This window comes from Lepidochelys kempii, chromosome 1 (assembly GCF_965140285.1).
Source record: "Lepidochelys kempii isolate rLepKem1 chromosome 1, rLepKem1.hap1, whole genome shotgun sequence".
In the NCBI taxonomy this organism is placed as follows: Eukaryota; Metazoa; Chordata; order Testudines; family Cheloniidae; genus Lepidochelys; species Lepidochelys kempii.
Window position 1 is genome coordinate 880,500 of NC_136380.1, and position 26,893 is coordinate 907,392.

At 62.5% G+C, this 26,893-nt stretch overlaps 1 protein-coding gene and 1 pseudogene across 1 annotated transcript; both read right to left on the reverse strand.

Annotated features, from left to right (window-relative positions):
• Positions 1–7,419: 7,419 nt before the first annotated feature.
• C1H11orf42 (chromosome 1 C11orf42 homolog) lies at positions 7,420–10,743 on the reverse strand. The gene is made up of 3 exons (XM_078852200.1): positions 10,672–10,743; positions 8,045–8,714; positions 7,420–7,544 (listed from the first exon to the last, which is right to left on the reverse strand). The coding sequence occupies exons 1-3, from the start codon at positions 10,741–10,743 to the stop codon at positions 7,420–7,422; spliced, it is 867 nt and encodes a 288-aa protein (XP_078708326.1).
• A 1,887-nt stretch (positions 10,744–12,630) lies between these two features.
• On the reverse strand, positions 12,631–21,315 carry LOC144930424 (uncharacterized; annotated as a pseudogene).
• Positions 21,316–26,893: the final 5,578 nt, after the last annotated feature.

Below are 26,893 nucleotides of genomic sequence, written 5' to 3' on the forward strand. Positions count from 1 at the left end.
TTTGTCAAGCCGGGCCTTAAAAACCTCTACGGAAGGAGATTCCACCACCTCCCTAGGTAACACATTCCAGTGTTTCACCACCCTCCTAGTGAAAAGGTTTTCCTAATATCCAACTAAACCTCCCCCACTGCAACTTGAGACCATTACTCCTTGTCCTGTCCTCTTCCCCACTGAGACTGTTTAGATCCATCCTCTTTGGAACGCCCTTTCAGGTAGTTGAAAGCAGCTATCAAATCCCCCCTCATTCTTCTCTTCCGCAGACTAAACAATCCCAGTTCCCTCAGCCTCTCATAAGTCATGTGCTCCAGTCCCCTAATCATTTTTGTTGCCCTCCGCGGGACTCTTTCCAATTTTTCCACATCCTTCCTGTAGTGTGGGGCCCAAAACTGGACACAGTACTCCAGATGAGGCCTCACAATGTCGACTAGAGGGGAACGATCACGTCCCTCGATCTGCTGGCAATGCCCCTACTTATACATCCCAAAATGCCATTGGTCTTCTTGGCAACAAGGGCACACTGTTGACTCCTATCCAGCTTCTCGTCCACTGTAACCCCTAGGTCCTTTTCTGCAGAACTGCTGCCGAGCCATTCGGTCCCTAGTCAGTAGCGGTGCATTGGGTTCTTCCGTCCTAAGTGCAGGACCCTGCACTTGTCCTTGTTGAACCTCATCAAATTTCTTTTGGCCCAATGCTCTAATTTGTCTAGATCCCTCTGTATCCTATCCCTACCCTCCAGTGTATCTACCTCTCCTCTCAGTTTGGTGTCATCAGCAAACTTGCTGAGGGTGCCATCCACACCATCCTCAAGATCATTTATGAAGATATTGAACAAAACTGGCCCCAGGACTGACCCTTGGGGCACTCGCTTGATACTGGCTTCCAGCTAGACATGGAGCCATTGATCACTACCCATTGAGCCCGACAATCTAGCCAACTTTCTATCCACCTTATAGTCCGTCCATTCATCCAGCCCATACTTCTTTAACTTGCTGGCAAGAATACTGTGGGAGACAATGTCAAAAGCTTGCTAAAGTCAAGGAACAACACGTCCACTGCTTTCCCCTCATCCACAGAGCCAGTATCTCATCATAGAAGGCAATTAATTAGTCAGGCATGACTTGCCCTTGGTGAATCCATGCTGACTGTTCCGATCACTTTCCTCTCCTCTAGGTGCTTCAGAATTGGGGACCTGCTCCATGATTTTTGCAGGGACTGAGGTGAGGCTGACTGGCCTGTAGTTCCCAGGATCCTCCTCCTTCCCTTTTTTAAAGATGAGCCCTACATTGCCTTTTTCCAGTTGTCTGGACTTCCCCGGATTGCCATGAGTTTTCAAAGATGATGGCCAATGGCTCTGCAATCACATAGAATCATACAATCATAGAATATCAGGGTTGAGAAGGGACCCCAGAAGGTCATCTAGTCCAACCCCCTGCTCGAAGCAGGACCAATTCCCAGTTAAATCATCCCAGCCAGGGCTTTGTCAAGCCTGACCTTTAAAAACCTCTAAGGAGGAGATTCTACCACCTCCCTAGGTAACGCATTCCAGTGTTTCACCACCCTCTTAGTGAAAAAGTTTTTCCTAATATCCAATCTAAACCTCCCCCACTGCAACTTGAGACCCATTACTCCTCGTTCTGTCATCTGCTACCATTTAGAACAGTCTAGAGCCATCCTCTTTGGAACCCCCTTTCAGGTAGTTGAAAGCAGCTGTCAAATCCCCCCTCATTCTTCTCTTCTGCAGGCTAAACAATCCCACCTCCCTCAGCCTCTCCTCATAAGTCATGTGTTCCAGTCCCCTAATCATTTTTGTTGCCCTTCGCTGGACTCTCTCCAATTTATCCACATCCTTCTTGAGTGTGGGGCCCAAAACTGGACACAGTACTCCAGATGAGGCTCACCAATGTCGAATAGAGGGGAACGATCACGTCCCTCGATCTGCTCGCTATGCCCTACTTATACATCCCAAAATGCCATTGGCCTTCTTGGCAACAAGGGCACACTGCTGACTCCTATCCAGCTTCTCGTCACTGTCACCCTAGGTCCTTTTCCGCAGAACTGCTGCCTAGCCATTCGGTCCCTAGTCTGTAGCTGTGCATTGGGTTCTTCCGTCCTAAGTGCAGGACCCTGCACTTATCCTTATTGAACCTCATCAGATTCCTTTTGGCCCAATCTTCAATTGGTCTAGGTCCTTCTGTATCCTATCCCTCCCCTCTAGCATATCTACCACTCCTCCCAGTTTAGTATCATCCGCAAATTTGCTGAGAGTGCAATCCACACCATCCTCCAGATCATTTATGAAGATATTGAATAAAACCGGCCCCAGGACCGACCCCTGGGGCACTCCACTTGATACCGGCTGCCAACTAGACATGAGCCATTGATCACCACCCGTTGAACCCGACAATCTAGCCAGCTTTCTACCACCTTATAGTGCATTCATCCAGCCCATACTTCCTTAACTTGGTGACAAGAATACTATGGGAGACCGTGTCAAAAGCTTTGCTAAAGTCAAGAAACAATACATCCACTGCTTTCCCTTCATCCACAGAAGCAGTAATCTCATCATAAAAGGCGATTAGATTAGTCAGCATGACCTTTCCCTTGGTGAATCCATGCTGGCTGTTCCTGATCACTTTCCTCTCATGCAAGTGCTTCAGGATTGATTCTTTGAGGACCTGCTCCATGATTTTTCCAGGGACTGAGGTGAGGCTGACTGGCCTGTAGTTCCCAGGATCTTCCTCTTCCCTTTTTTAAAGATTGGCACTACATTAGCCTTTTTCCGAAGTCATCCGGGACTTCCCCGGTTTACTCTGAGATAGCGCGTGGTTTGCCACGAGTTTTCAAAGATAATGGCCAATGGCTCTGCAATCACAGCCGCCAACTCCTTCAGCACTCTCGGATGCAACTCGTCCGGCCCCATGGACTTGTGCACGTCCAGCTTTTCTAAATAGTCCCTAACCGCCTCTATCTCCACAGAGGGCTGGCCATCTCTTCCGCATTTTGTGATGCCCAGCGCAGCAGTCTGGGAGCTGACCTTGTTAGTGAAAACAGAGGCAAAAAAAGCATTGAGTACATTAGCTTTTTCCACATCCTCTGTCACTAGGTTGCCTCCCTCATTCAGTAAGGGGCCCACACATTCCTTGGCTTTCTTCTTGTTGCCAACATACCTGAAGAAACCCTTCTTGTTACTCTTGACATCTCTGGCTAGCTGCAGCTCCAGGTGCGATTTGGCCCTCCTGATATCATTCCTACATGCCCGAGCAATATTTTTATACTCTTCCCTGGTCATATGTCATCTGCCAACTCCTTTAGCACTCTCGGATGCAACGCGTCCGGCCTCATGGACTTGTGCTTGTCCAGCTTTTCTAAATAGTCCCGAACCACTTCTTTCTCCACAGAGGGCTGGTCACCTCCTCCCCATGCTGTGCTGCCCAGTGCAGTAGTCTGGGAGCTGACCTTGTTTGTGAAGACAGAGGCAAAAAAAGCATTGAGTACATTAGCTTTTCCCACATCCTCTGTCACTAGGTTGCCTCCCTCATTCAGTAAGGGGCCCACACTTTCCTTGACTTTCTTCTTGTTGCTTACATACCTGAAGAAACCCTTCTTGTTACTCTTCACATCTCTTGCTAGCAGTCTTAGACTCCAGACTCGCCCAAGCTCTCCTACCGGACGCCCGCTTTCAGTCGCTGGCGAACATCGTCCACAGCCTTCAACACTTCCCGACTTCAACAGTAAAGACATGCCCGAGCCTTCTGGGGCACATGGCTTCATGCGTGTACGTAGCCAGGTATGCCAGACTTCAGCTTTGCCCACTTCAGGCCTGGCTGCCAACAGTATATCGGCTAGGTAGAGTCAGCTTGAGCATGGTGGTCACTGTCTCAGAAGCGGTTTTAACCTCCTTCCACTGGTGGTTGGACCCCAAGTTAGTGTGCGAAGGGGTACCATTTCACGCCCCACAACCCTCCTTGTCCCTAGTTACAGATGCGTCATCTCTGGGGTGGGGCACTGTCACGGAGTCCCTGGGCGATGCTCTGGAGCTGCTCCCCATGAAGCCAGTCAGGACTCTGGGGCCGTCGCCTTCCTGTGAGCAGCCTGTCTGCAGGACACACAGCTTACCCGGCTTCCACCTTCCTGGGTCTGACCTTGGAGCCTTCAGCCTCCTCTGCCCCTCCGTGCGCTTCCCACAGCGAGTCTGCCCAGGCGGGGTCCTGGGGAAGCCAGAGGGTCCTGCCCCCCAACTCCACAGGCAGACGTGACTCTCAGCCCGCCAGTAAAACAGAAGGTTTATTAGACGACAGGAGCATGGTCTAACACAGAGCTTGTAGGTGCAGAGAACAGGACCCCTCAGCTGGGTCCATTTTGGGGGGCAATGAGCCAGACAACCCCGTCTGCCCTTCACTCCATGTCTCCAGCCAGCCCCCAACTGAAACTCCCCCCAGCCCCTCCTCCTCTGGGCTTTGTCCCTTTCCCCGGGCCAGGAAGTCACCTGATTCCTTTGTTCTCCAACCCTTTAGCTCTCACCTTGCAGGGGGGAAGGGCCCAGGCCATCAGTTGCCAGGAAACAGGGTGTTGGCCATTCTCTGTGTCCAGACCCCTGCACACACCTGCCCTCTAGGGCTTTGCAACGATCATACATCCTTACCCCACTACGTAGATACTTAAGAATTGCATAGGGGAAACTGAGGCACCCCCACAATATTCAGAGGAAATGTTAAGAACAGTCACACTTCGTCACAGGCACCCACTCGGGGACCTCCGAACGCAGGGTTTATGGACCACATCCGAGCTATCTCTTCACATCAATGTGCGAGAGCTGATGGCAGTGTGCTTGGTGCGTCAGGCGTTTCGCAGGCACCTACATGGCCGTTGTGTGCCGGTCCTCACAGACAACACCACGGCCGTGTTCTACATCAGCAAGCAAGGGGGAGCCCGGTCATCCCCCCTCTGTCAGGAAGCCATTCGCCTGTGGGAGTTCTGCATAGCCCACTTGATCCATCTGGTGGTGTCGTTTTTCTGGGGGGTTCAGAACACGGTGGCGGATCGCCTCAGCAGGTCCTTCCAGTCTCACGAGTGGTCGGTTCGCCCAGATGTCATCCACTCCATCTCCCTGAGGTGGGGGTTTCCCCAGATCGACCTGTTCACCTCGCGCAACAATCGGAAGTGCCAAGTGTTCTGTTCTCTCCAGGGACGTTCCCTGGGTTCCCTATCAGACGCCTTCCTACTTCCGTGGAAAGACCTTCCCTCCGTTCCCGCTAGTCCACAGGGTCCTGCTCAAGTTACGCAGGGACAGAGCACGCCTGATTCTGGTCGCCCCGGCACGTCCCAGGCAGCACTGGTATACCACGCTTCTGGAGTTACTGGTAGACGCTCTGATCACACTCCTGCTGTGGCTGAACCTGATCTCACAAGACCATGGCCGCCTCTGTCACCCCAACCTGCAATCTCTCCACCTCACGGCGTGGATGTTGCATGGCTAACTCGGTCAGAGCTGCTCTGCTCACCCTCGGTGCAGCAGGTACCGCTAGGTAGCAGGAAACCCTCCACCCGAGCCATGTACCTGGCCAAAGGGAAACTGTTTTCCTGCTGGTGTGCTCCAAACGGCACGCCCCCGCTGCAGACTTCGGTGCCTTTCATCCCGGATTCCCTCCTGTCCTTAAAACAACAAGGTTTGGCTGTATCGTCGATCAGGATGCACCTGGCAGCCATTTGGGCTTTCCATTTGGGGCAACATGGTCACTCGGTCTTCTCCAACCCTATGGTCGGCAGATTCCTTAAGGGACTGGACTGTCTGTATCCGCAGGTGTGACAACCGGTTCCCACGTGGGACCTTAACTTGGTCCTCTCCAGGCTTATGGGGGCCCTGTTTGAGCCAATGGCCACCTGCTCGCTCCTGTACCTCTCCGGGAAGACAGCCTCCCTTGTGGCTATCACCTCTGCGAGGTGTGAGTCCGAGCTCAGAGCCCTCCTGTGGGAACCACCATATACGGTGTTGCACAAAGACCAGGTACAGCTGCGACCTCACCCTGCCCTTCTTCCCGAAGGTAGCGTCAGCCTTTCACGTCAACCAGGACCTCTTCCTTCCGACCTTCGTTCTGGCACCGATCCTGGGTAAGGCTTGGGAGTCACCTGATTGGAATCGATATGAGCAAGCGCTCGAAGAGGAACAGACGGTTACTTACCTTTGTAACTGTTGTTCTTCGAGGTGTGTTGCTCACGTCCATTGCACACCCGCCCCCCTCCCCCTGTCGGAGTAGCCGGCAAGAAGGAACTGGGGGGGTGCTGGGCCGGCTGGGGCACACATCCAGCGCCATGAAGGCGCCACGCCAGGGGGCTCCACGGCCGACCCACCGGGTGCTGCTAGGGTAAAAATTCTCCGCTGACGGGGCACGCGGCGCGCACACCGAATTGGAATGGACGTGAGCAGCACATCTGGAAGAACACCGGTTACAAGGGTGAGTAACTGCTGCAGCGGGCTCACCCCAGGCCCGGCTCCGGGCACAATTCCAGGGGCGGCCAAACCTGGAGCCGGCCCTGGCTAACCCCCAGGCTGGGAGCGGGAAGGTGACTGGCTCCCCATGCACCCAGCCTGGCCACGGGCACCGGACTCAGCCGGCGTCGCCCGGGCTGGGGACCGCGGCCCCCCACCCCCCCGCCCCAGGGAAAGGGGCCTGTGGCAGCAGGGGGAGATGAGAGCCGTGGGCTCAGCTGCTGCAACGCCAGGGCAGACACAGGGCCCTCCCCCGCAGCTGGGGTTGAAGGGGGGCTGCCAGGCGGGGAGGAAAGGGCCTGGCCTGAGGGAGCTGCCACGGGCAGCCCCCCCCCACCGTGTGTGTGTGTGCGGGGGAGGGGGGGCGGGACGACGACGACACATTGGCCTAGGGCCCTGCCCGGCCCTACCCTGAGCCCTCAGCTCGGTCCCACCCTGCCCTGGGTCCTGCCCTGCCCTGAGCCCTGCCCAGCCCTGAGCTCGGCCCCACCCTGCCCTGGGTCCTGCGCTGCCCTGAGCTTGGCCCTGCCCTGCCCTGCCCTGAGCCCTGCCCAGCCCTGAGCTCGGCCCAGCCCTGGGTCTTGCCCTGCCATGCCCTGCCCTGAGCCCTGATCTCGGCCCTGCCCTGCCTTGGGTCCTGCCCTGCCGTGCCCTGGGTCCTGCCCTGCCCTGAGCCCTGATCTTGGCCCTGCCCTGCCTTGGGTCCTGCCCTGCCGTGCCCTGGGTCCTGCCCTGCCCTGAGCTGGGCCGAGCCCTGCCCAGCCCTGAGCTGGGTCCCGCCCTGCCCTGAGTCCTGCCCTGCCCTAGGCCCTGCTGTGCCTTGGGTCCTGCCCTGGCCAGAGCCCTGCCCTGGCCAGGAGCCCCCCAGGAGACTCAGACGCTCAGCTGGGTTCAGTGCAGATGCCGTGTTGCATGGCGGGTTGGGGCCCGGTTCAGCCGTCGCTCTCGGACTCGGTGCTCAGGCTCTGCAGCAGTGGCAGGGACATGGCGTGCCGGTCCGGGTCCCCGCGGCTGGGGGCGGCTGGCTGGGCGCGGTTCCTGGTGAACGGCCACTTCCCTGGGGACAGAGAGGGGGCTGGCGTTGCAGTGCCCTTGTGGGTCCCTATTGCCCTAGGGTGGGCACTAGCTGGGCACGCTCCGGCACAGAGCTAAGGGGAGCTGAGCCAGGCTGCCGAGGGGTACCGCGGAGCCCCAGGGTCACGCTGCCCTGGCTGGACCTGCAGGGGGCTCCCTGAGACTCCCAGAATCCCCCACCCATGGGCCGCCCTAAATGACCTCCCAAATTGGCAGATGTCCCCCAGACCGGGCAGGGTCAATGTTTGGGGCCTGTCTGCCCATGACCCCCCAGCCCCCAAGCCAGGAGACCCCCAGGGCTGGCCTCAGTCCAGTGCTGCCTGCCCCAGAGTGAGGGCCAAGGCTCCCCAGTGCCCACAGCCCCCAGTTACCTGTCCCCAGGTGGTGGCCAAGGCTGGGGCTGGCCCTATGAACCCCACGGCCCCCCCCAAGGCCCATGGCCCCCCAGCGCCTCCCGGCCTCTGCCCACGCCAGCCCCCTTACCTCTCCTGGAGGCCCGGCGGAAGGGGCTCTGGCCCTTGGGGCTGCTGTTGGTGGGAGGCACCGGGGGCTCCAGCGACGCCAGCTTGAGCCAGGCCACCCTGGCGGGCAGCGCGGGGCCCACGGGCTTCTGGGGCCCGAGGAGGCCGTGGGGGCCGAGGCCGAACTTGAGGCAGCCGAAGGCGACGGGGCAGGGCCCCGGCAGGTGCAGGGCGTGCTGGGCCTGCCCCCGGGTGACGGCCAGCACCAGGCCGGAGCAGCAGAAGACCTCGTGCAGGAGGTAGAGGCTGCGCAGGCCCCGGAGCCAGGGCAGGTCGGGGCGCAGGGCCACCTGGCCGGGGCGCAGGGCCAGGAAGGCGACCTTCTTGTGCACATTGGCCAGCTGCAGGCGGATGTGGCAAGGGGCGCCCTCCACCAGCCGCGTCTCCTCGTAGCGCGCCTCGCCCCGCGCCCGGGCGCTGTATTCCTGCGTGCAGCACGCCAGCTCCGCCGGCTCCACCCCCCGCTCTGCCAGCTGTGGCAGCCCCCCCACCGGCACCAGGGGCCGGGCCCGCCCCAGCAGCCGAGCCGCCCGGCCCGGCCTCCTCACCAGCACGCTCAGCAGGTCGTAGGCCGCGGCGTCCTCCAGGAAGGGCACGGGCACCACGGCGGGGCCAAAGCACTCCTCCACCACCTGGCGGGACGGCGCGCTTAGAGGGGCTGGGGACGGGGACCCCCCATGGGCCACCGAGCCACGTGCAGCCTGAAGGCCGTATGGCTGAACCCCCCGGCCTGGCCCGGAGCGTGGGGCAGGGGGCTGGTTGTGCAGGGACTGGCCACGCCCGGAGCTGGGGCTGGCTCTGGGGCAGGGCGGCGGGCGGGTTGTGCAGGGACTGGCCTGGCCCGCAGCTGCGGCCAGCTCTGGGGTGGGGCGGGGGGTGGGGCGGGTTGTGCGGGGACTGGCCAGGCCTGGAGATGCGGCTGGCTCTGGGGTGGGGCGGGGGGCTGGTTGTGCAGGGACTGGCCACGCACGGAGATGCGGCTGGCTCTGGGGTGGGGCGGGGGGCTGGTTGTGCAGGGACTGGCCATGCACGGAGATGCGGCTGGCTCTGGGGTGGGGCGGGGGGCTGGTTGTGCAGGGACTGGCCATGCACGGAGATGCGGCTGGCTCTGGGGTGGGGCAGGGGGCTGGTTGTGCAGAGACTGGCCATGCCCAGAGATGCGGCTGGCTCTGGGGTGGGGCAGGGGGCTGGTTGTGCAGGGACTTGCCACGCCCGGAGATGCGGCTGGCTCTGGGGCAGGGCGGGGGGCTGGTTGTGCAGGGACTGGCCAGGCCCAGAGATGCGGCCGGCTCTGGGGCGGGGCGGGGGGCGGGTCGTGCAGGGACTGGCCCGGTCCGGAGATGCGGCCGGCTCTGGGGCGGGGTGGGGGGGCGGGGCGGGTCGTGTGGGGACTGGCCCGGCCCGAAGATGCGGCTGGCTCTAGGGTGGGGCGGGGCGGGTGGCGGGTCGTGCGGCGACTGGCCGGGCCCGGAGATGTGGCTGGCTCTGGGGTGGGGCGGGGCGGGTGGCGGGTCGTGCGGCGACTGGCCCGGCCCGGAGATGCGGCTGGCTCTGGGGCGGAGCGGGTCGTGCGGGGACTGGCCTGGCCCGGAGATGCGGCTGGCTCTGGGGTGGGGTGGGGTGGGGTGGGTGGCGGGTCGTGCGGCGACTGGCCCGGCCCGGAGATGCGGCTGGTTCTGGGGCGGGGCAGGTCGTGCGGGGACTGGCCCTGCCCGGAGATGTGGCTGGCTCTGGGGTGGGGCGGGGGGCGGGTCGTGCGGGGACTGGCCCGGCCCGGAGCTGTGGCCAGCTCTGGGGTGTGGCGGGGTGGGGGGCGGGTTGTGCGGGGACTGGCCCGGCCTGGAGATGCGGCCGGCTCTGGGGTGGGGCGGGGGGGTGGGTTGTGCGGGGACTGGCCCGGCCTGGAGATGCGGCCGGCTCTGGGGTGGGGCGGGGGGCGGGTCGTGAGGGGACTGGCCCGGCCGGCTCTGGGGCGGGGCGGGGCGGGTGGCGGGTCGTGCGGGGACTGGCCCAGCCCGGAGCTGTGGCTGGCTCTGGGGTGGGGCGGGGGGCGGGTCGTGCGGGGACTGGCCCGGCCTGGAGATGCGGCCGGCTCTGGGGCGGGGCGGGGTGGGGGGTGGGTCGTGCGGCGACTGGCCCGGCCCGGAGATGCGGCTGGCTCTGGGGCGGGGCGTGGTGGGGACGGGTCGTGCGGGGACTGGCCCGGCCCGGAGATGCGGCTGGCTCTGGGGCGGGGCGGGGGGTGGGTCGTGCGGGGACTGGCCCGGCCCGGAGATGCGGCCGGCTCTGGGGCGGGGCGTGGTGGGGACGGGTCGTGCGGGGACTGGCCCGGCCCGGAGATGCGGCCGGCTCTGGGGTGGGGTGGGGGGCGGGTCGTGCAGGGACTGGCCCGGCCTGGAGATGCGGCCGGCTCTGGGGCCTACCCCCAGCACTGGAGGGGTGCTGTGGTCGCAGCACATCTCAGGGGCTCCCTTCCCAGCCCTGATTAGCCCTGGCCTGGGCTGCCCCCGGGGTGGACATGGGGCAGGGCATGTGACCCCCTGCAGGAACCCCCCGGAACCCCACGCCCCACACCGGCCCTGCTCCCACCTTGTCTTTGATCAGTGCCCAGTTGGTATCGGCCTCTCCGATGTCCAGCGCCGAGGCCCCACCGTCCGCCATGTTCAGGGGCCGGCGTGGGGGCTGCACTGGCCCTGCCCGGAGAGCCCAGGCCTGGGGCCCCAGCTGGGCATGGGGCCCGGCTGTGAGGTCACAAAGCCACTGGCTCCATCAGCCCCCTCCCCTGGCCAGTCCCACCCTCCTGCCTCACGGCCACAGCCCAGGGCTCGCCCAGGACCAGCACCCCCGGCCCTGGGGTGCCCCCTGGGGGGACGTGGCTGCGCCCCGGCCCTGGGGTGCCCCCTGGGGGGACGTGGCTGCGCCCCGGCCCTGGGGTGCCCCCTGGGGGGACGTGGCTGGCGCCCCTGGCAGGGGGTGTGTGTCAGACCCTGCTAGTCACCCCCCTGGGCCTGCTCGGTGCCTGGCTGGGGGGACCTGGCGGTGGGGACCGTTGTGCAGTGGGTACGGCACTGGGGTAGTGGGTGGGGCTGCAGCCAGTCTCCCGGCCCCCGTCGGTGCAGGCCTGTCAGCACAGGGTCTGCATTCCCCCGGGGGGTGCCGGCGAACGGAGCGGGGCGGGCAGGGTCACCGCGTCACCGCCCCACGGCTTGGGGGCTGCAGCCGGCGCCAGGCCCTGAGCCCAGACCTTGGCCTGGAGCTCTGCCCCATCCCATGGCACTGCTGCAGGGGTGGGGCACAGCAGGTGGGGGGCAGAAAGGGAGGGGGGCAGCGGCGGGCGAGGGGGTCCCTGTATAACCAGCCCCCCATGCCCCACCCCAGAGGTGGCTGCCCTGTCCCAGCGGCGGGCGAGGGGGTCCCTGTATAACCAGCCCCCCTGCCCCACCCCAGAGGTGGCTGCCCTGTCCCAGCGGCGGGCGAGGGGGTCCCTGTATAACCAGCCCCCCCCCGCCCCACCCCAGAGGTGGCTGCCCTGTCCCAGCGGCGGGCGAGGGGGTCCCTGTATAACCAGCCCCCCCCCCGCCCCACCCCAGAGGTGGCTGCGTCCCAGCGGCGGGCGAGGGGGTCCCTGTATAACCAGCCCCCCCGCCCCACCCCAGAGGTGGCTGCCCTGTCCCAGCGGTGGGCGAGGGGGTCCCTGTATAACCAGCCCCCCCGCCCCACCCCAGAGGTGGCTGCCCTGTCCCAGCGGCGGGCGAGGGGGTCCCTGTATAACCAGCCCCCCCGCCCCACCCCAGAGGTGGCTGCGTCCCAGCGCTTTAAGGCCCATTTCCAGCAGGTGAAGGGGGTTGCTGGTGCTGGTGTGGGGGCTCCCAGGCTGCCCCCACAGGCTGGCGCTGGGTGCAGAGGACACAAGCAGGGGCGCTGCCCGCAGGGGGCCGGTGTGGGGCTGGCGGAGGGGCCTGGGGCGCAGCAGGGGGCAGGCCCAGGCCTCCGGGTCTGGGGGCAGTACCTGGAACCTGGCAGGAGGGAAGAGTCGGTGCCCGGTCAGCAGCCCCCCTGCCCTCGGGGCCCCTGCGTGGGGCAATGCCAGGTGTGACCAGGGCTTGGGCTCCCCCTGGCCTGGGGCGGTGATGGGACAGCGGGGGGGGGGCACTCAGAGCCAGGGCCCAGCTCCCCCCCGGGGTCCTGGGGCTCCTCATCCCACCCCTCCCCATTCCGGGGTCCCCCCCAGCAGCCTGTCCAGGCCATGGTGGCGGAGGGGGCTGGGCAGGCGGTGGCCACCCTGGGCTCCCACCAACCTTTGGGCGGCTCCTGGCCCCTGCCAGGTGGGCCCCCCACCCTGTGTCCCCGCAGCAGCATCGGGCAGGGAGGGACCCTGCTCCCAGGGGCCTGGCCCCAGACCCTGCAGGCCACTCCCCGTGCTGCCCCCGGCCGTGGGGCCCGTCCAGGGGGGCACAGCTGGGCCGACATGGGGACAGCGCAGGGGCCAGGTCAGGGATGTGACCTGGCCAGCGGGAGAGAGCTTGGCTCCCCCAGCACCAGGGGCCTCTAGCCGGCTCCCACCCCCCTGCGAACGGCCACCTGGGGCTGGGCCCCCATTCCGGCCGGTTCCTGCCCCGTCACCCTCGGGCGCCAGCCGAACCCACCGGCCCCGTGACGCGTCTGTCTCTGTGCTCTGCCCTGACTCGAGCCCAGGCCCCCCGCGTGGGGCTGGCGCGAGCCGGGGGCAATCGGGGCTGATGGGCCTGTTGCGTGGAGAGGGGGGATTCGGGGTCCATGAGCCCATTGCATGGGGGGGGCGGGGAGTGCCCAGCGGGCTGAGGGAGGGGAGGCTTGGGGGGCTCTGGCCCCCCACCCAGGGTGCAGCCCCCCCACCCCACAACGCCCTCTGGCCCCACGGGGCAGAAGCTGAGAATAACCCAGGTTCCGTACGGACCCCCAGCCAGGGGGCTGGTACCAGGGGAGCTGCCCCACAGCTGCCTCGGCCCCCTCATTCCCGTGCCAACATGCCAGAGCAATGTGGGGGGTATTTATTATCGTTATGCAAATATATGCAAATTAAGTGCAGCCCACAGCCTCCTGAGACATTGTAACAGCACCAGGTACAGCCCCCAATTGAGCAGGACCCAGGCAAGGAGGGGAGAGGAAGGGGGCGAAACGGCCCCAGCCCCCCGGCCTGGCTTCAGCGGCTGCTTCCAGTCACTGACACTGCCAAAATAACAACCCCCCAGCCCCCCCACTCCCGACCTGCAGCCTCCCGGGCTCCCCCTGGCTCCCCCAGCGCCCCCACTCCCGACCCGCAGCCCCCTGGGCTCCCCCCGGCTCCTCCGGTGCCCCTCACTCCCGACCCGCAGCCCCCCGGGCTCCCCCCAGCCCCCCAGCGCCCCTCACTCCCGACCCGCAGCCCCCTGGGCTCCCCCCAGCGCCCCTCACTCCCGACCCGCAGCCCCCTGGGCTCCCCCCGGCTCCTCCGGTGCCCCTCACTCCCGACCCGCAGCCCCCCGGGCTCCCCCCAGCCCCCCAGCGCCCCTCACTCCCGACCTGCAGCCCCCCGGGCTCCCCCATAGAATCATAGAATCATAGAATATCAGGGTTGGAAGGGACCCCAGAAGGTCATCTAGTCCCACCCCCTGCTCAAAGCAGGACCAATTCCCAGTTAAATCATCCCAGCCAGGGCTTTGTCAAGCCTGACCTTAAAACCTCTAAGGAAGGAGATTCTACCACCTCCCTAGGTAACGCATTCCAGTGTTTCACCACCCTCTTAGTGAAAAAGTTTTTCCTAATATCCAATCTAAACCTCCCCCACTGCAACTTGAGACCATTACTCCTCGTTCTGTCATCTGCTACCATTGAGAACAGTCTAGAGCCATCCTCTTTGGAACCCCCTTTCAGGTAGTTGAAAGCAGCTATCAAATCCCCCCTCATTCTTCTCTTCTGCAGGCTAAACAATCCCAGCTCCCTCAGCCTCTCCTCATAACTCATGTGTTCCATTCCCCTAATCATTTTTGTTGCCCTTCGCTGGACTCTCTCCAATTTATCCACATCCTTCTTGAAGTGTGGGGCCCAAAACTGGACACAGGACTCCAGATGAGGCCTCACCAATGTCGAATAGAGGGGAACGATCACGTCCCTCGATCTGCTCGCTATGCCCCTACTTATACATCCCAAAATGCCATTGGCCTTCTTGGCAACAAGGGCACACTGCTGACTCATATCCAGCTTCTCGTCCACTGTCACCCCTAGGTCCTTTTCCGCAAAACTGCTGCCTAGCCATTCGGTCCCTAGTCTGTAGCTGTGCATTGGGTTCTTCCGTCCTAAGTGCAGGACCCTGCACTTATCCTTATTGAACCTCATCAGATTTCTTTTGGCCCAATCCTCCAATTTGTCTAGGTCTTTCTGTATCCTATCCCTCCCCTCCAGCGTATCTACCACTCCTCCCAGTTTAGTATCATCCGCAAATTTGCTGAGAGTGCAATCCACATCATCCTCCAGATCATTTATGAAGATATTGAACAAAACCGGCCCCAGGACCGACCCTTGGGGCACTCCACTTGATACCGGCTGCCAACTAGACATGGAGCCATTGATCACTACCCGTTGAGCCCGACAATCTAGCCAGCTTTCTACCCACCTTGTAGTGCATTCATCCAGCCCATACTTCCTTAACTTGCTGACAAGAATACTGTGGGAGACCGTGTCAAAAGCTTTGCTAAAGTCAAGAAACAATACATCCACTGCTTTCCCTTCATCCACAGAACCAGTAATCTCATCATAAAAGGCGATTAGATTAGTCAGGCATGACCTTCCCTTGGTGAATCCATGCTGGCTGTTCCTGATCACTTTCCTCTCATGCAAGTGCTTCAGGATTGATTCTTTGAGGACCTGCTCCATGATTTTTCCAGGGACTGAAGTGAGGCTGACTGGCCTGTAGTTCCCAGGATCCTCCTTCTACCCTTTTTTAAAGATTGGCACTACATTAGCCTTTTTCCAGTCATCCGGGACTTCCCCCATTCGCCACGAGTTTTCAAAGATAATGGCCAGTGGCTCTGCAATCACAGCCGCCAATTCCTTCAGCACTCTCGGATGCAACTCGTCCGGCCCCATGGACTTGTGCACGTCCAGCTTTTCTAAATAGTCCCTAACCGCCTCTATCTCCACAGAGGGCTGGCCATCTCTTCCCCATTTTGTGATGCCCAGCGCAGCAGTCTGGGAGCTGACCTTGTTAGTGAAAACAGAGGCAAAAAAAGCATTGAGTACATTAGCTTTTTCCACATCCTCTGTCACTAGGTTGCCTCCCTCATTCAGTAAGGGGCCCACACATTCCTTGGCTTTCTTCTTGTTGCCAACATACCTGAAGAAACCCTTCTTGTTACTCTTAACGTCTCTCGCTAGCTGCAGCTCCAGGTGCGATTTGGCCCTCCTGATTTCATTCGTACATGCCCGAGCAATATTTTTATACTCTTCCCTGGTCATAAGTCCAACCTTCCACTTCTTGTAAGCTTCTTTTTTATGTTTAAGATCCGCTAGGATTTCACCATTAAGCCAAGCTGGTCGCCTGCCATATTTACTATTCTTTCGACTCATCGGGATGGTTTGTCCCTGTAACCTCAACAGGGATTCCTTGAAATACAGCCAGCGCCCCCACTCCCAACCCGCAGCCCCCCGGGCTCCCCCCAGCCCCCCAGCGCCCCTCACTCCCGACCCGCAGCCCCCTGGGCTCCCCCCAGCACCCCCTCACTCCCAACCCGCAGCCCCCTGGGCTCCCCCCAGCACCCCCCCACTCCCGACCCGCAGCCCCCCGGGCTCCCCCCAGCCCCCCCGGTGCCCCTCACTCCTGACCCGCAGCCCCCTGGGCTCCCCCCAGCGCCCCTCACTCCTGACCCGCAGGCCCCTGGGCTCCCCCCGGCCCCCCCACTCCCGACCCGCAGCCCCCCAGGCTCCCCCCGGCCCCCCCACTCCCGACCCGCAGCCCCCCAGGCTCCCCCCAGCCCCTCGGCGCCCCTCACTCCCGACCCGCAGCCCCCTGGGCTCCCCCCGGCCCTGCCAGTGCCCCTCCCCTCATTTTGCTTAGGGGAGCAGTCTCTGCCTCATCGCCCCATCTGTGCCGAGGACCCCCTGCCCTGGGGTGCAGCCCTCCTCCCCAGTCCATGGCAGCTTGTGCCAGCCAGCAGCTGCTGCAGGTCCTGTCCCTGCTCGGCCTCGTCTCCGGCCCATGGGGCTGTTCTCCGTGGGTGGCTCTGCCTGCAAAGGCAATGGAGGTGGGGGGCCCCTGCGGCCCCCACCCAGAATAATCTCCCCCCAGCAGCACAGCTGCCCCCTGGCTGGAACCGGCTCCTGATGCTGCCAGGGGCCCCCACAGATAACCCAGCCCGGTGCTGCCCCTCCCTTGTGACCCCCAGCCCGGTGCTGCCCCCGCCCCCCAGCCCCTGTGGGGGTGGCCCTGCTCCCTTCACCTTCACAGCGGCGTCTCCTTTCGGGGGTCGCTGCAGCAGGTGGCCCCTCGAAGCGCAGCTTGACGGCTCGCTGGAGGCGCAGCTGGGGGTCCGGCGTGGCGAGGGAGGTGAGAGGGAGGGGCCGCGTCGGCCCCTGCCTGGTCAGGGCAGGAGGCCGTTGGGCTTGATGTCCCACTCGGGGGATGGCTCCTCCCGCCCTGGGCGGGCTGCCTGCGGCTGGGGGTTCCTGGGGGCCGGGGCTGGGGGGCCGGGCCTGCGGCTGGGGGCTCTTGGGGCTGGGGGTTCCTGGGGGCCAGGGCCTGGGGTTCCTGGGGGCCGGGGCCGGGGGGCCGGGGCTGGGGGTTCCTGGGGGCTGGGGGTTCCTGGGGGCCGGGCCTGCAGCTGGGGGCTCCTGAGGGCTGGGGCCAGGGCTGGGGGGCTGGGGCTGGGGGTTCCTGGGGGCCGGGGGGCCAGGGCCGGGGCTGGGGGGCTGGGGCTGGGGGTTCCTGGGGGCTGGGGGTTCCTGGGGGCCGGGCCTGCGGCTGGGGGCTCCTGGGGGCTGGGGCTGGGGGTTCCTGGGGGCCGGGGGGCCGCGCCTGCAGCTGCTGGGTGAAGGTCGGGCGGCCGGCCGGCACCGTCTGTGCCGTGGCCAGCGAGTGGCAGGTGGAGACACGGGAGCCGTGCAGGGAGGCGTCGGGCAGCTGGCCACGCTGGGTCACAGACTCTGGCAAGGCCGAGCCGGGACCCTGGCTGGGGGCGGGGGGCCGCCGGGGGGCTGCTGCCGGAGCTGCCGGAGGAGCGGCTGGAGGCGCCCAGCGGGGAGCTCTGCAGCAGGTGCAGGATGGCGGCGTGGCCCGGGCGGGCGGCCACGGGGCTGGGCGTGCGCCCGTCCCGGTCGGTGTGGGTGGGGTCGGCGCCCTTCTCCAGCGGCGCCCACGCCACCTCGCAACGGCCCTCCTGGGCGGCGATGCCCAGCGCCGTGGCGCCCTGGATGCAGGCCTGGTCCACGTGGGCCCCACACTCCAGCAGGAAGGCCACGGTGCCGGCGTGGCCCTGCCAGGCGGCCGAGTGCAGGGCTGAGCGCCGCTCCGTGTCCGGCGCATTGACATTGGCGCCGTGGTGCACCAGAGCCCGCGCCGCCTCCAGCCGCCCCTCCAGCAGGAGACGTGCAGCACCGTGCACCCGGGCACCCCGCGCCTCCAGGTCACTGCCGCTTGCCAGGAGCAGCTCCAGCAGGTAGGCCAGGGGCCGCCCCTTGGCATCCAGCAGGTTGGGGGCGGCCCTGTGGCGCAGCAGCAGCTGAGCTGTGGCACGGTGCCCCCCCAGTGCAGCCGTGCCCAGCGCTGTGCCCCCATCATGGTCCCAGTGATCCACGGGTGAGCCGCTCTCCAGCACCAGCTGCACGCACTCGCCGCAGCCCCCCTGGGCTGCCAGGAGGAGGGGGGTGCGGCCGTCCCGGTCCTACTGGGCCAGGCGGGCGCCATGCTTGGCCAGTGCCCCACAGGCCCCCGCGTGCCCCTCGCTGGCGGCCAGGTGTAGCGGGCTCCAGCCCATGGCGTCCTGGTGGTTCTCGTCCAACCCGCGCTCCAGCAGGGCCCGCACCACGTCCTGATTGCCCTGGGCAGCCGCCAGGCTCAGAGCTGTCCGGCCCTCGCCGTCCTCGGCACCCGTGGCCGCGCCCCACAGCAGCAGGGTCTGCACCACGGCGCCGTGCCCCATGGCAGCGGCCGCCAGCAGTGGGCTGCGCCCCACGGTGTCCACCGGCTCCATGTCGGCCCCGTGCTCCAGCAGCAGGCTCACCATCTCGAGGTGGCCGCGGCTGGCCGGCACGCACAGGGCCGCCAGGAACAGGGCCGAGCGCCCGTCCACATCGGCGTGGTTGATGTCGGTGCCGTAACGGAGCAGCTGCTCCGCAATCTCACGGCGCCCCATGCAGGCGGCAGCGATCAGGGCCGTGCGCCCCTTGGTGTCGGCCCGGTTCACCTGGGCACCGTGCGCCAGCAGCATCCGCCCGATGTCCTCGTGGCTCCCCCAGGCGGCTGCCCACAGCGCCGTGCGGTCCTCCGTGTCCTGGCTGTCCACGTCCGTGCCCGCCACGGTCTCGGCGTGCCCACCCCAGGCAGCCGAGCGCAGCGCTGTCCAGCCCTTCCGGTCAGCGTGGTTGACATTGGCGCCATGGGCTAGCAGGCAGTGCAGGACCTTAGCGTGGCCCTGGTGTGCGGCCAGTGTCAGCGGGGTCTGCCCGTGCCAGTCAGGGGCCTCCACCTGTGGGCAGCACTGGCCAGCCGGGTGCACCCGTTGGCATCCCGCTGGCTGGCACTGGCCCCGTTCTCCAGCAGCATGCGGACCGAGTCCTCCCGCTCCAGCGCCTGGTGCAGCAGGGCCCCCACGCCGGCCTCCCGCTCGCCCAGGCCTGCCCCCGCCAGCACCAGCAGCTGCAGCACCTCCATCTCAGGGGCAGTGTCGGCAGGTCAGCCTGCAGGCAGTGGGCCACGGGCACGTCCTGCCACACCACCCAGAGCGCCAGCTGGCAGGGCGGCAGGTGCAGGCCGGCGCCCAGCAGGTGGGGGGCCAGGCCGTGCACCTCGTGGGGGCGCGGCCGGCGGCGCTGATGGCCAGCAGGCCGTGGCCCTCGGCCGCGCTGCACAGGGAGCGCTGGGTGCAGAACTTCACGTCCAGCAGCCACTCGGCGAAGCTGGCGTGGAAGAGGATCCGGGTGCCGCCTGGGCCGTCCAGCAGCAGCGTGGCCAGGCTGTCTGTCGAGCTGGCACTGGAGCTCCTCCCAGCTGGGTCTGGGGCCGGCCTGGCGCGCCCAGAGGGTGGCGTGGAGCTGGTGGGGGTGCAGCGGGCGGGGCGCAGCCAGCAGCATGTTGAGCAGCGGCCGCAGGCGGGCGAAGAGCTCGGCAGTGACGAGGCGCTGGCAGAGCCACAGGTAGAGGCCGTTGAGCCTGCCGGGGATGTGGCGGGTCTCCCGCAGCGCCACCGACCCTTCAGCCACCCCGTCCAGCACCCGCTCCAGGTACAGGATGCAGCCATTGCTCTTGATGTGAGCAATCTAGTTGAGCATCGCGGCCGTCTCGTGGGTCTGCTCCAGCCGGCCCAGGACGTATCGCTGCCGGCCCCACACCGCCGGCGCCCCCCGCAGGTCGTCCAGGCCGATCCGCCGGAACCCTGGGGGCAGGCGGGGGGGGGGGTCAGCCGGGGGGTGCCACAGGCCTCCCCCGCCGCGTGCAACCAGCCTCCCCCTGTGTGCAACCGCCACCCCCCCAGCGTGCTGCCGGCCCCCATCTGAATCCAGCCCCCACCCCCATCCCAGCCGGGCCAAGCAGACGAGCAGCAGCCAGGGGGGCAGCAGCCGGGCGTGGGTGGCGCTGCGCCCCCCCGGCTGTCACGCGCTGGCCCCCCAGGGTGCTGCCCGTGTCCACCAGCAGCAGTCGCCTCTGGGGAGACCCAGGGGTCAGAGGGGAGACCAGACCCCCAGGGCGACAGGAGGGGTTACAGGGGCAGCCCCCCGAGATGTGGTTGGGGAGAGTCTCTGCCCCCCCAAGATGATGTGAACTCCCCTACAGCTCCCCCCCATCCTCACTGGGCCTCACTGGCCCTCTTCAGCTCAGGGATGGGGGCCCATCTCCCCCCACCACCCAGGGGCTCAGCCCAGCCCAGCCCCACAGGCAGATCTGCAGAGAGGGTACCACGTGGTCTCGGGTGTACTAAGGGGACAGGTGTGCCATGGGGTTTGGGAGTATCAGGGTGCTGGGGGGCTCATGGGGCAGTCTGGGGGCGCTGGGGGCACAGGGCACAGTCTGGGGGGTGCTGGGGGCTCAGTCTGGGGGTACAGGGTGCAGTCTGGGGGTGCTGGGGACACAGGGCGCAGGCTGGGGGCGCTGGGGGTGCAGGGCACAGTCTGGAGGTGCTGGGGGCACAGTCTGAGGGCGCTGGGGGCGCAGGGCACAGTCTGGGGGTGCTGGGGGTACAGGGCGCAGTCTGGGGGTGCTGGGGACACAGGGCGCAGTCTGGGAGTGCTGGAGGCGCAGTCTGAGGGCGCTGGGGGTACAGGGTGCAGTCTGGGGGTACAGGGCACAGTCAGGGGGCGCTGGGGGTGCAGGGCACAGTCTGGGGGCGCTGGGGGCGCAGGGCGCAGTCTGGGGCGCTGGGGGCTCAGGGCAGAGTCTGGGGGCTACTGGGAGTGCAGGGCACAGTCTGGGGGTACAGGGCGCAGTCTGGGGGCGCTGGGGGTGCAGGGCGCAGTCTGGGGGCGCTGGGTGCACAGGGCACAGTTGGGGGGCGCTGGGGGTGCAGGGCACAGTCTGGGGGTGCTGGGGGCGCAGGGCGCAGTCTGGGGCGCTGGGGGCTCAGGGCGCAGTCTGGGGGCTACTGGGAGTGCAGGGCACAGTCTGGGGGTACAGGGCACAGTCTGGGGGTGCTGGGGGCACAGGGCGCAGTCTGGGGGCGCTGGGGGTGCAGGGCACAGTCTGGGGGCGCTGGGTGCACAGGGCACAGTTGGGGGGCGCTAGGGGTGCAGGGCACAGTCTAGGGGGTGCTGGGGGTGCAGGGCACAGTCTGGGGGCGCTGGGGGTACAGGGCGCAGTCTGGAGTTACTGGGGGTGCAGGGCGCAGCCTGGGGGCGCTGCTCCGACGTGGGCCACAGCAGCTCCATGCACAGCGCCGTCTTACCGCTGCCGGCCCCCCGTGAGCAGCAGCCCCCCGGCCTGTCCCACGCCAGCCCCCGTGCCAGCCGCTGCAGCGCCCACTCCCGGCAGTGGAAGGGTTTGCCCCGCAGCAGGCTCTCCCCCCCCGCCATGCTGCCCCACGCCGGGCCCAGATCCGGGCAGCCGCGCCCTGGCCACCGTGTTCCGCGGGGGCAGCACGGCCGGGCTCGGGCAGACCTGTGGGGGGACAGGAGACTTCACCCAGCGATGCCACGACTGCCCAAGTGTGCTCCTGCCACGGCCCCACGCCCACCCTGCCATGGCCCCATGCCCACCCCCCATGCCCGTCCCCTGCCCTACCATGGTGCCATCTGCCCTGCCACGGCCCCACGCCCACCCCCTACCCCGCCACGGTGTCATCTGCCCTGCCACGGCCCCACGCCCACGTCCCACACCCCCCACGCCCATCCCCTGCCCTGCCACGGTGCCGCCTGCCCTGCCCTGGCCCCACCCCCACGCCCATTCCCTGCCCCACCGCGGTGCCATAGAATCATAGAATATCAGGGTTGGAAGGGACCCCAGAAGGTCATCTAGTCCAACCCCCTGCTCAAAGCAGGACCGATCCCCAACTAAATCATCCCAGCCAGGGCTTTGTCAAGCCTGACCTTAAAAACCTCTAAGGAAGGAGATTCTACCACCTCCCTAGGCAACGCATTCCAGTGTTTCACCACCCTCCTAGTGAAAAAGTTTTTCCTAACATCCAACCTAAACCTCCCCCACTGCAACTTGAGACCATTACTCCTCGTTCTGTCATCTGCTACCATTGAGAACAGTCTAGAGCCATCCTCTTTGGAACCCCCTTTCAGGTAGTTGAAAGCAGCTATCAAATCCCCCCTCATTCTTCTCTTCTGCAGGCTAAACAATCCCAGCTCCCTCAGCCTCTCCTCATAAGTCATGTGTTCCAGTCCCCTAATCATTTTTGTTGCCCTTCGCTGGACTCTCTCCAATTTATCCACATCCTTCTTGTAGTGTGGGGCCCAAAACTGGACACAGTACTCCAGATGAGGCCTCACCAATGTCGAATAGAGGGGAACGATCACGTCCCTCGATCTGCTCGCTATGCCCCTACTTATACATCCCAAAATGCCATTGGTCTTCTTGGCAACAAGGGCACACTGCTGGCTCATATCCAGCTTCTCGTCCACTGTCACCCCTAGGTCCTTTTCCGCAGAACTGCTGCCGAGCCATTCGGTCCCTAGTCTGTAGCTGTGCATTGGGTTCTTCCGTCCTAAGTGCAGGACCCTGCACTTATCCTTATTGAACCTCATCAGATTTCTTTTGGCCCAATCCTCCAATTTGTCTAGGTCCCTCTGTATCCTATCCCTCCCCTCCAGCGTATCTACCACTCCTCCCAGTTTAGTGTCCTCTGCAAACTTGCTCAGGGTGCAATCCACACCATCCTCCAGATCATTAATGACAGGTTTCAGAGTAACAGCCGTGTTAGTCTGTATTCGCAAAAAGAAAAGGAGGACTTGTGGCACCTTAGAGACTAACCAATTTATTAGAGCATAAGCTTTCGTGAGCTACAGCTCACTTCCTCAGATGCATATCGTGGAAACTGCAGCAGGCTTTATATATACACAGAGAATATGAAACAATACCTCCTCCCACCCCACTGTCCTGCTGGTAATAGCTTATCTAAAGTGATTTCCAGCACAAATCCAGGTTTTCTCACCCTCCACCCCCCCCCCCCACAAATTCACTCTCCTGCTGGTGATAGCCCATCCAAAGTGATAACTCTTTACACAATGTGCATGACAATTAAGCTGGGCTATTTCCTGCATAAATCCAGGTTCTCACATCCCCCCCACCCCCATACACACACAAACTCACTCTCCTGCTGGTAATAGCTCATCTAAACTGACCACTCTTCAAGTTAAAATCCAAGTTAAACCAGAACATCTGGGGGGGGGGGTAGGAAAAAACAAGAGGAAACAGGCTACCTTGCATAATGACTTAGCCACTCCAAGTCTCTATTTAAGCCTAAATTAATAGTATCCAATTTGCAAATGAATTCCAATTCAGCAGTTTCTCGCTGGAGTCTGGATTTGAAGTTTTTTTGTTTTAAGATAGCGACCTTCATGTCTGTGATCGCGTGACCAGAGAGATTGAAGTGTTCTCCGACTGGTTTATGAATGTTATAATTCTTGACATCTGATTTGTGTCCATTTATTCTTTTACGTAGAGACTGTCCAGTTTGACCAATGTACATGGCAGAGGGGCATTGCTGGCACATGATGGCATATATCACATTGGTGGATGTGCAGGTGAACGAGCCTCTGATACTTTGTGACTTTGTCCTTACCCATAACTACTTCACATTTGGGGACAATGTATACCTGGATTTGTGCTGGAAATCACTTTAGATAAGCTATTACCAGCAGGACAGTGGGGTGGGAGGAGGTATTGTTTCATGGTCTCTGTGTGTATATAAAGCCTGCTGCAGTTTCCACGATATGCATCCGATGAAGTGAGCTGTAGCTCACGAAAGCTCATGCTCAAATAAATTGGTTAGTCTCTAAGGTGCCACAAGTACTCCTTTTCTTTTTGCAGATCATTAATGAAGATATGGAACAAAACCGGCCCCAGGACCGACCCTTGGGGCACTCCACTTGACACCGGCTGCCAACTAGACATGGAGCCATTGATCACTACCCGTTGAGCCCGACAATCTAGCCAACTTTCTACCCACCTTATAGTGCATTCATCCAGCCCATACTTCCTTAACTTGCTGACAAGAATACTGTGGGAGACCGTGTCAAAAGCTTTGCTAAAGTCAAGGAATAACATGTCCACTGCTTTCCCCTCATCCACAGAGCCAGTTACCTCATCATAGAAGGCGATTAGATTAGTCAGGCATGACCTTCCCTTGGTGAATCCATGCTGACTGTTCCTGATCACTTTCCTCTCCTCTAAGTGCTTCAGAATTGATTCTTTGAGGACCTGCTCCATGATTTTTCCGGGGACTGAAGTGAGGCTGACTGGCCTGTAGTTCCCCAGGTTCTCTTCTTTCTCCACAGAGGGCTGGTCACCTCCTCCCCATGCTGTGTTGCCCAGCGCAGCAGTCTGGGAGCTGACCTTTTTCGTGAAGACAGAGGCAAAAAAAGCATTGAGTACATTAGCTTTTTCCACATCCTCTGTCACTAGGTTGCCTCCCTCATTCAGTAAGGGGCCCACACTTTCCTTGGCTTTCTTCTTGTTGCCAACATACCTGAAGAAACCCTTCTTGTTACTCTTAACATCTCTCGCTAGCTGCAGCTCCAGGTGTGATTTGGCCCTCCTGATTTCATTCCTACATGCCCGAGCAATATTTTTATACTCTTCCCTGGTCATATGTCCAAACTTCCACTTCTTGTAAGCCTCTTTTTTATGCTTAAGATCCGCTAGGATTTCACCGTTAAGCCAAGCTGGTCGCCTGCCATATTTACTATTCTTTCGACTCATCAAAAAGACCCCATCTGCCCTGCCACGGCCCCACGCCCACCCCCACCCGCTACCCCGCCATGGTGCCATCTACCCTGCGATGGCCCCATGCCCACCTCCCACACCCACCACGCCCACCCCCTGCCCTGCCACGGTGCTGCCTGCTCTGCCACGGCCCCATGCCCACCCCACACACTGCCGCCTGCCCTGCCCTCCCCTTCTTTTCTACGCTGAGAAATCCCAGTCTGATTAATCTCTCCTCATACGGAAGCTTTTCCAGACCCCTCATTGTTTCTGTTGCCCTTTTCTGAACCTTTTCCAATATATCATTCTTGAGAGGGGGCGACCACATCTGCGCGCAGTATTCAAGCTGTGGGTGGACCAGGGATTTCTAGAGAGGGAACACGACGTTTTCCATCTCATTATCTCTCCCTTTCCTAATGATCCCCAGCACTCTGTTCGCTTTTTGGCTGCTGCTGCCCATTGAGTGGATGCTTTCAGAGAACTGCCCACAATGACTCCAAGATCTCTCTCGAGTGGTAACAGCTAATTCAGACCCCATCATTGTATAGTATACTTGGGATGATGTTTTCCCATGTGCGTTACTTTGCATTTATCAACATTGAATTTCATCTGCCATTCTGTTGTCCAGTCACCCAGTTTTGAGAGACCCTTTTGTAGCTCTTCGCAGTCTGTCTGAGACTTAACTATTTTGATTAATTTTGTAACATCTGCAAAGTTTGCCACCTCACAGTTTACCCCTTTTTCCAGATCGTTTATGAATATGTTGAATAGGACTGGGCCCAGGACAGACCCCTGGAGGACACCACTATTTACCTCTCTCCATTCTGAAAACTGACCATTGATTTCTACCCTTTGTTTCCTCTTTTAACCAGTTACCGATCCACGAGAGAACCTTCCCTCTTATCCCATGACAGCTTACTTTGCTTAGTCTCTAAGGTGCCACAAGTACTCCTCATTCTTTTACTTTGCTTAAGAGCCTTTGGTGTGGGGCCTTGTCAAAGACTTTCTGAAAATGTACGCTAGATCCACTGGATCCCCTTTGTCCACATGCTTGTTGACCCCCTTAAAGAATTCTAGCAGATTGGTGAGGCGTGATTTCCCTTTGCAAAAACCATGTTGACTCTTCCCCAACAAATTATGTTCATCCATATGTCTGACAATTTTGTTCTTTACGATAGTTTCAACCAGTTTGCCCAGTACTGAAGTGAGGCTTACCAGCCTGTAATTGCCGGGATCACCTCTGGAGCCCTTTTTAAAAATTGGCATCACATTAGCTATCCTCCAGCCATCTGGGACAGAAGCTGATTTAAATGATAGGTTATAGTCTACAGTCAGTAGTCCTGCAATTTCACATTTGAGTTCCTTCAGATCTCTTGGGTGAATCCCATCGGGTCCTGGTGACTTGTTACTGTTTAGTTTATCAATTTGTTCCCAAATCTTCTCTAATGACACTTCAATCTGGGACAGTTCCGCAGATTTGTCACCTAAAAAGAACGGCTCAGGTTTGGGAATCTCCCTCATATCCTTGGCCGTGAAGACCGACGCAAAGAGTTCAGGGAGTTTCTCCGTAGTGGCCTTATCGTCCTTGAGTCTCCTCCTGCAGCTCGCTCCTTGTTTAACGGCTTCCTGCTTCTGATGCACGTGAACAATCACTGCTGCTTCCAGCTACTTGCTCTTGGAATTGTGCCCTGGCCCCCGAGTCACAGACCTACAATCCTAGAGCTGCCCGCCCACCCCCCGCCACACAGCGCCCGCTGCCCCGTCTACCTCCCCCTCCCCCGCGGCTCCACCTTCCCTCCCATGCTCCTCCCCCTCCTCCACCACGTCTACCTCCCCCCACGGCTCCCCCTCCCCTGCCCCCGCCACGCTCCTTCCCCTCCCGCGCCATGTCCCTCCCCCTCCCCTCCCCACCACACCCCCCCCATGGCTCCCCCTCCCCCTCCATGCCCCTGCCCCTCCCCCGCCCCGTCTACCTCCCCCTCCCCCGTAGCTCCCCCCCTCCTCCACCACGCCCCTTCCCCTCCCCCTATGGTTCCCCCTCCCCCTCCATGTCCCGCCTCTCCCCCGCCACACCCCTGCCCCTCCCCCGCCCCGTCTACCTCCCCCTCCCCCGTAGCTCCCCCCTCCTCCGCCACGCCCCTCCCCCTCCCCCTCCCCTATGGCTCCCCCTCCCCCTCCACGCCTCTGCCCCTCCCCTGCCTCGTCTACCTCCCCCTCCCCTCC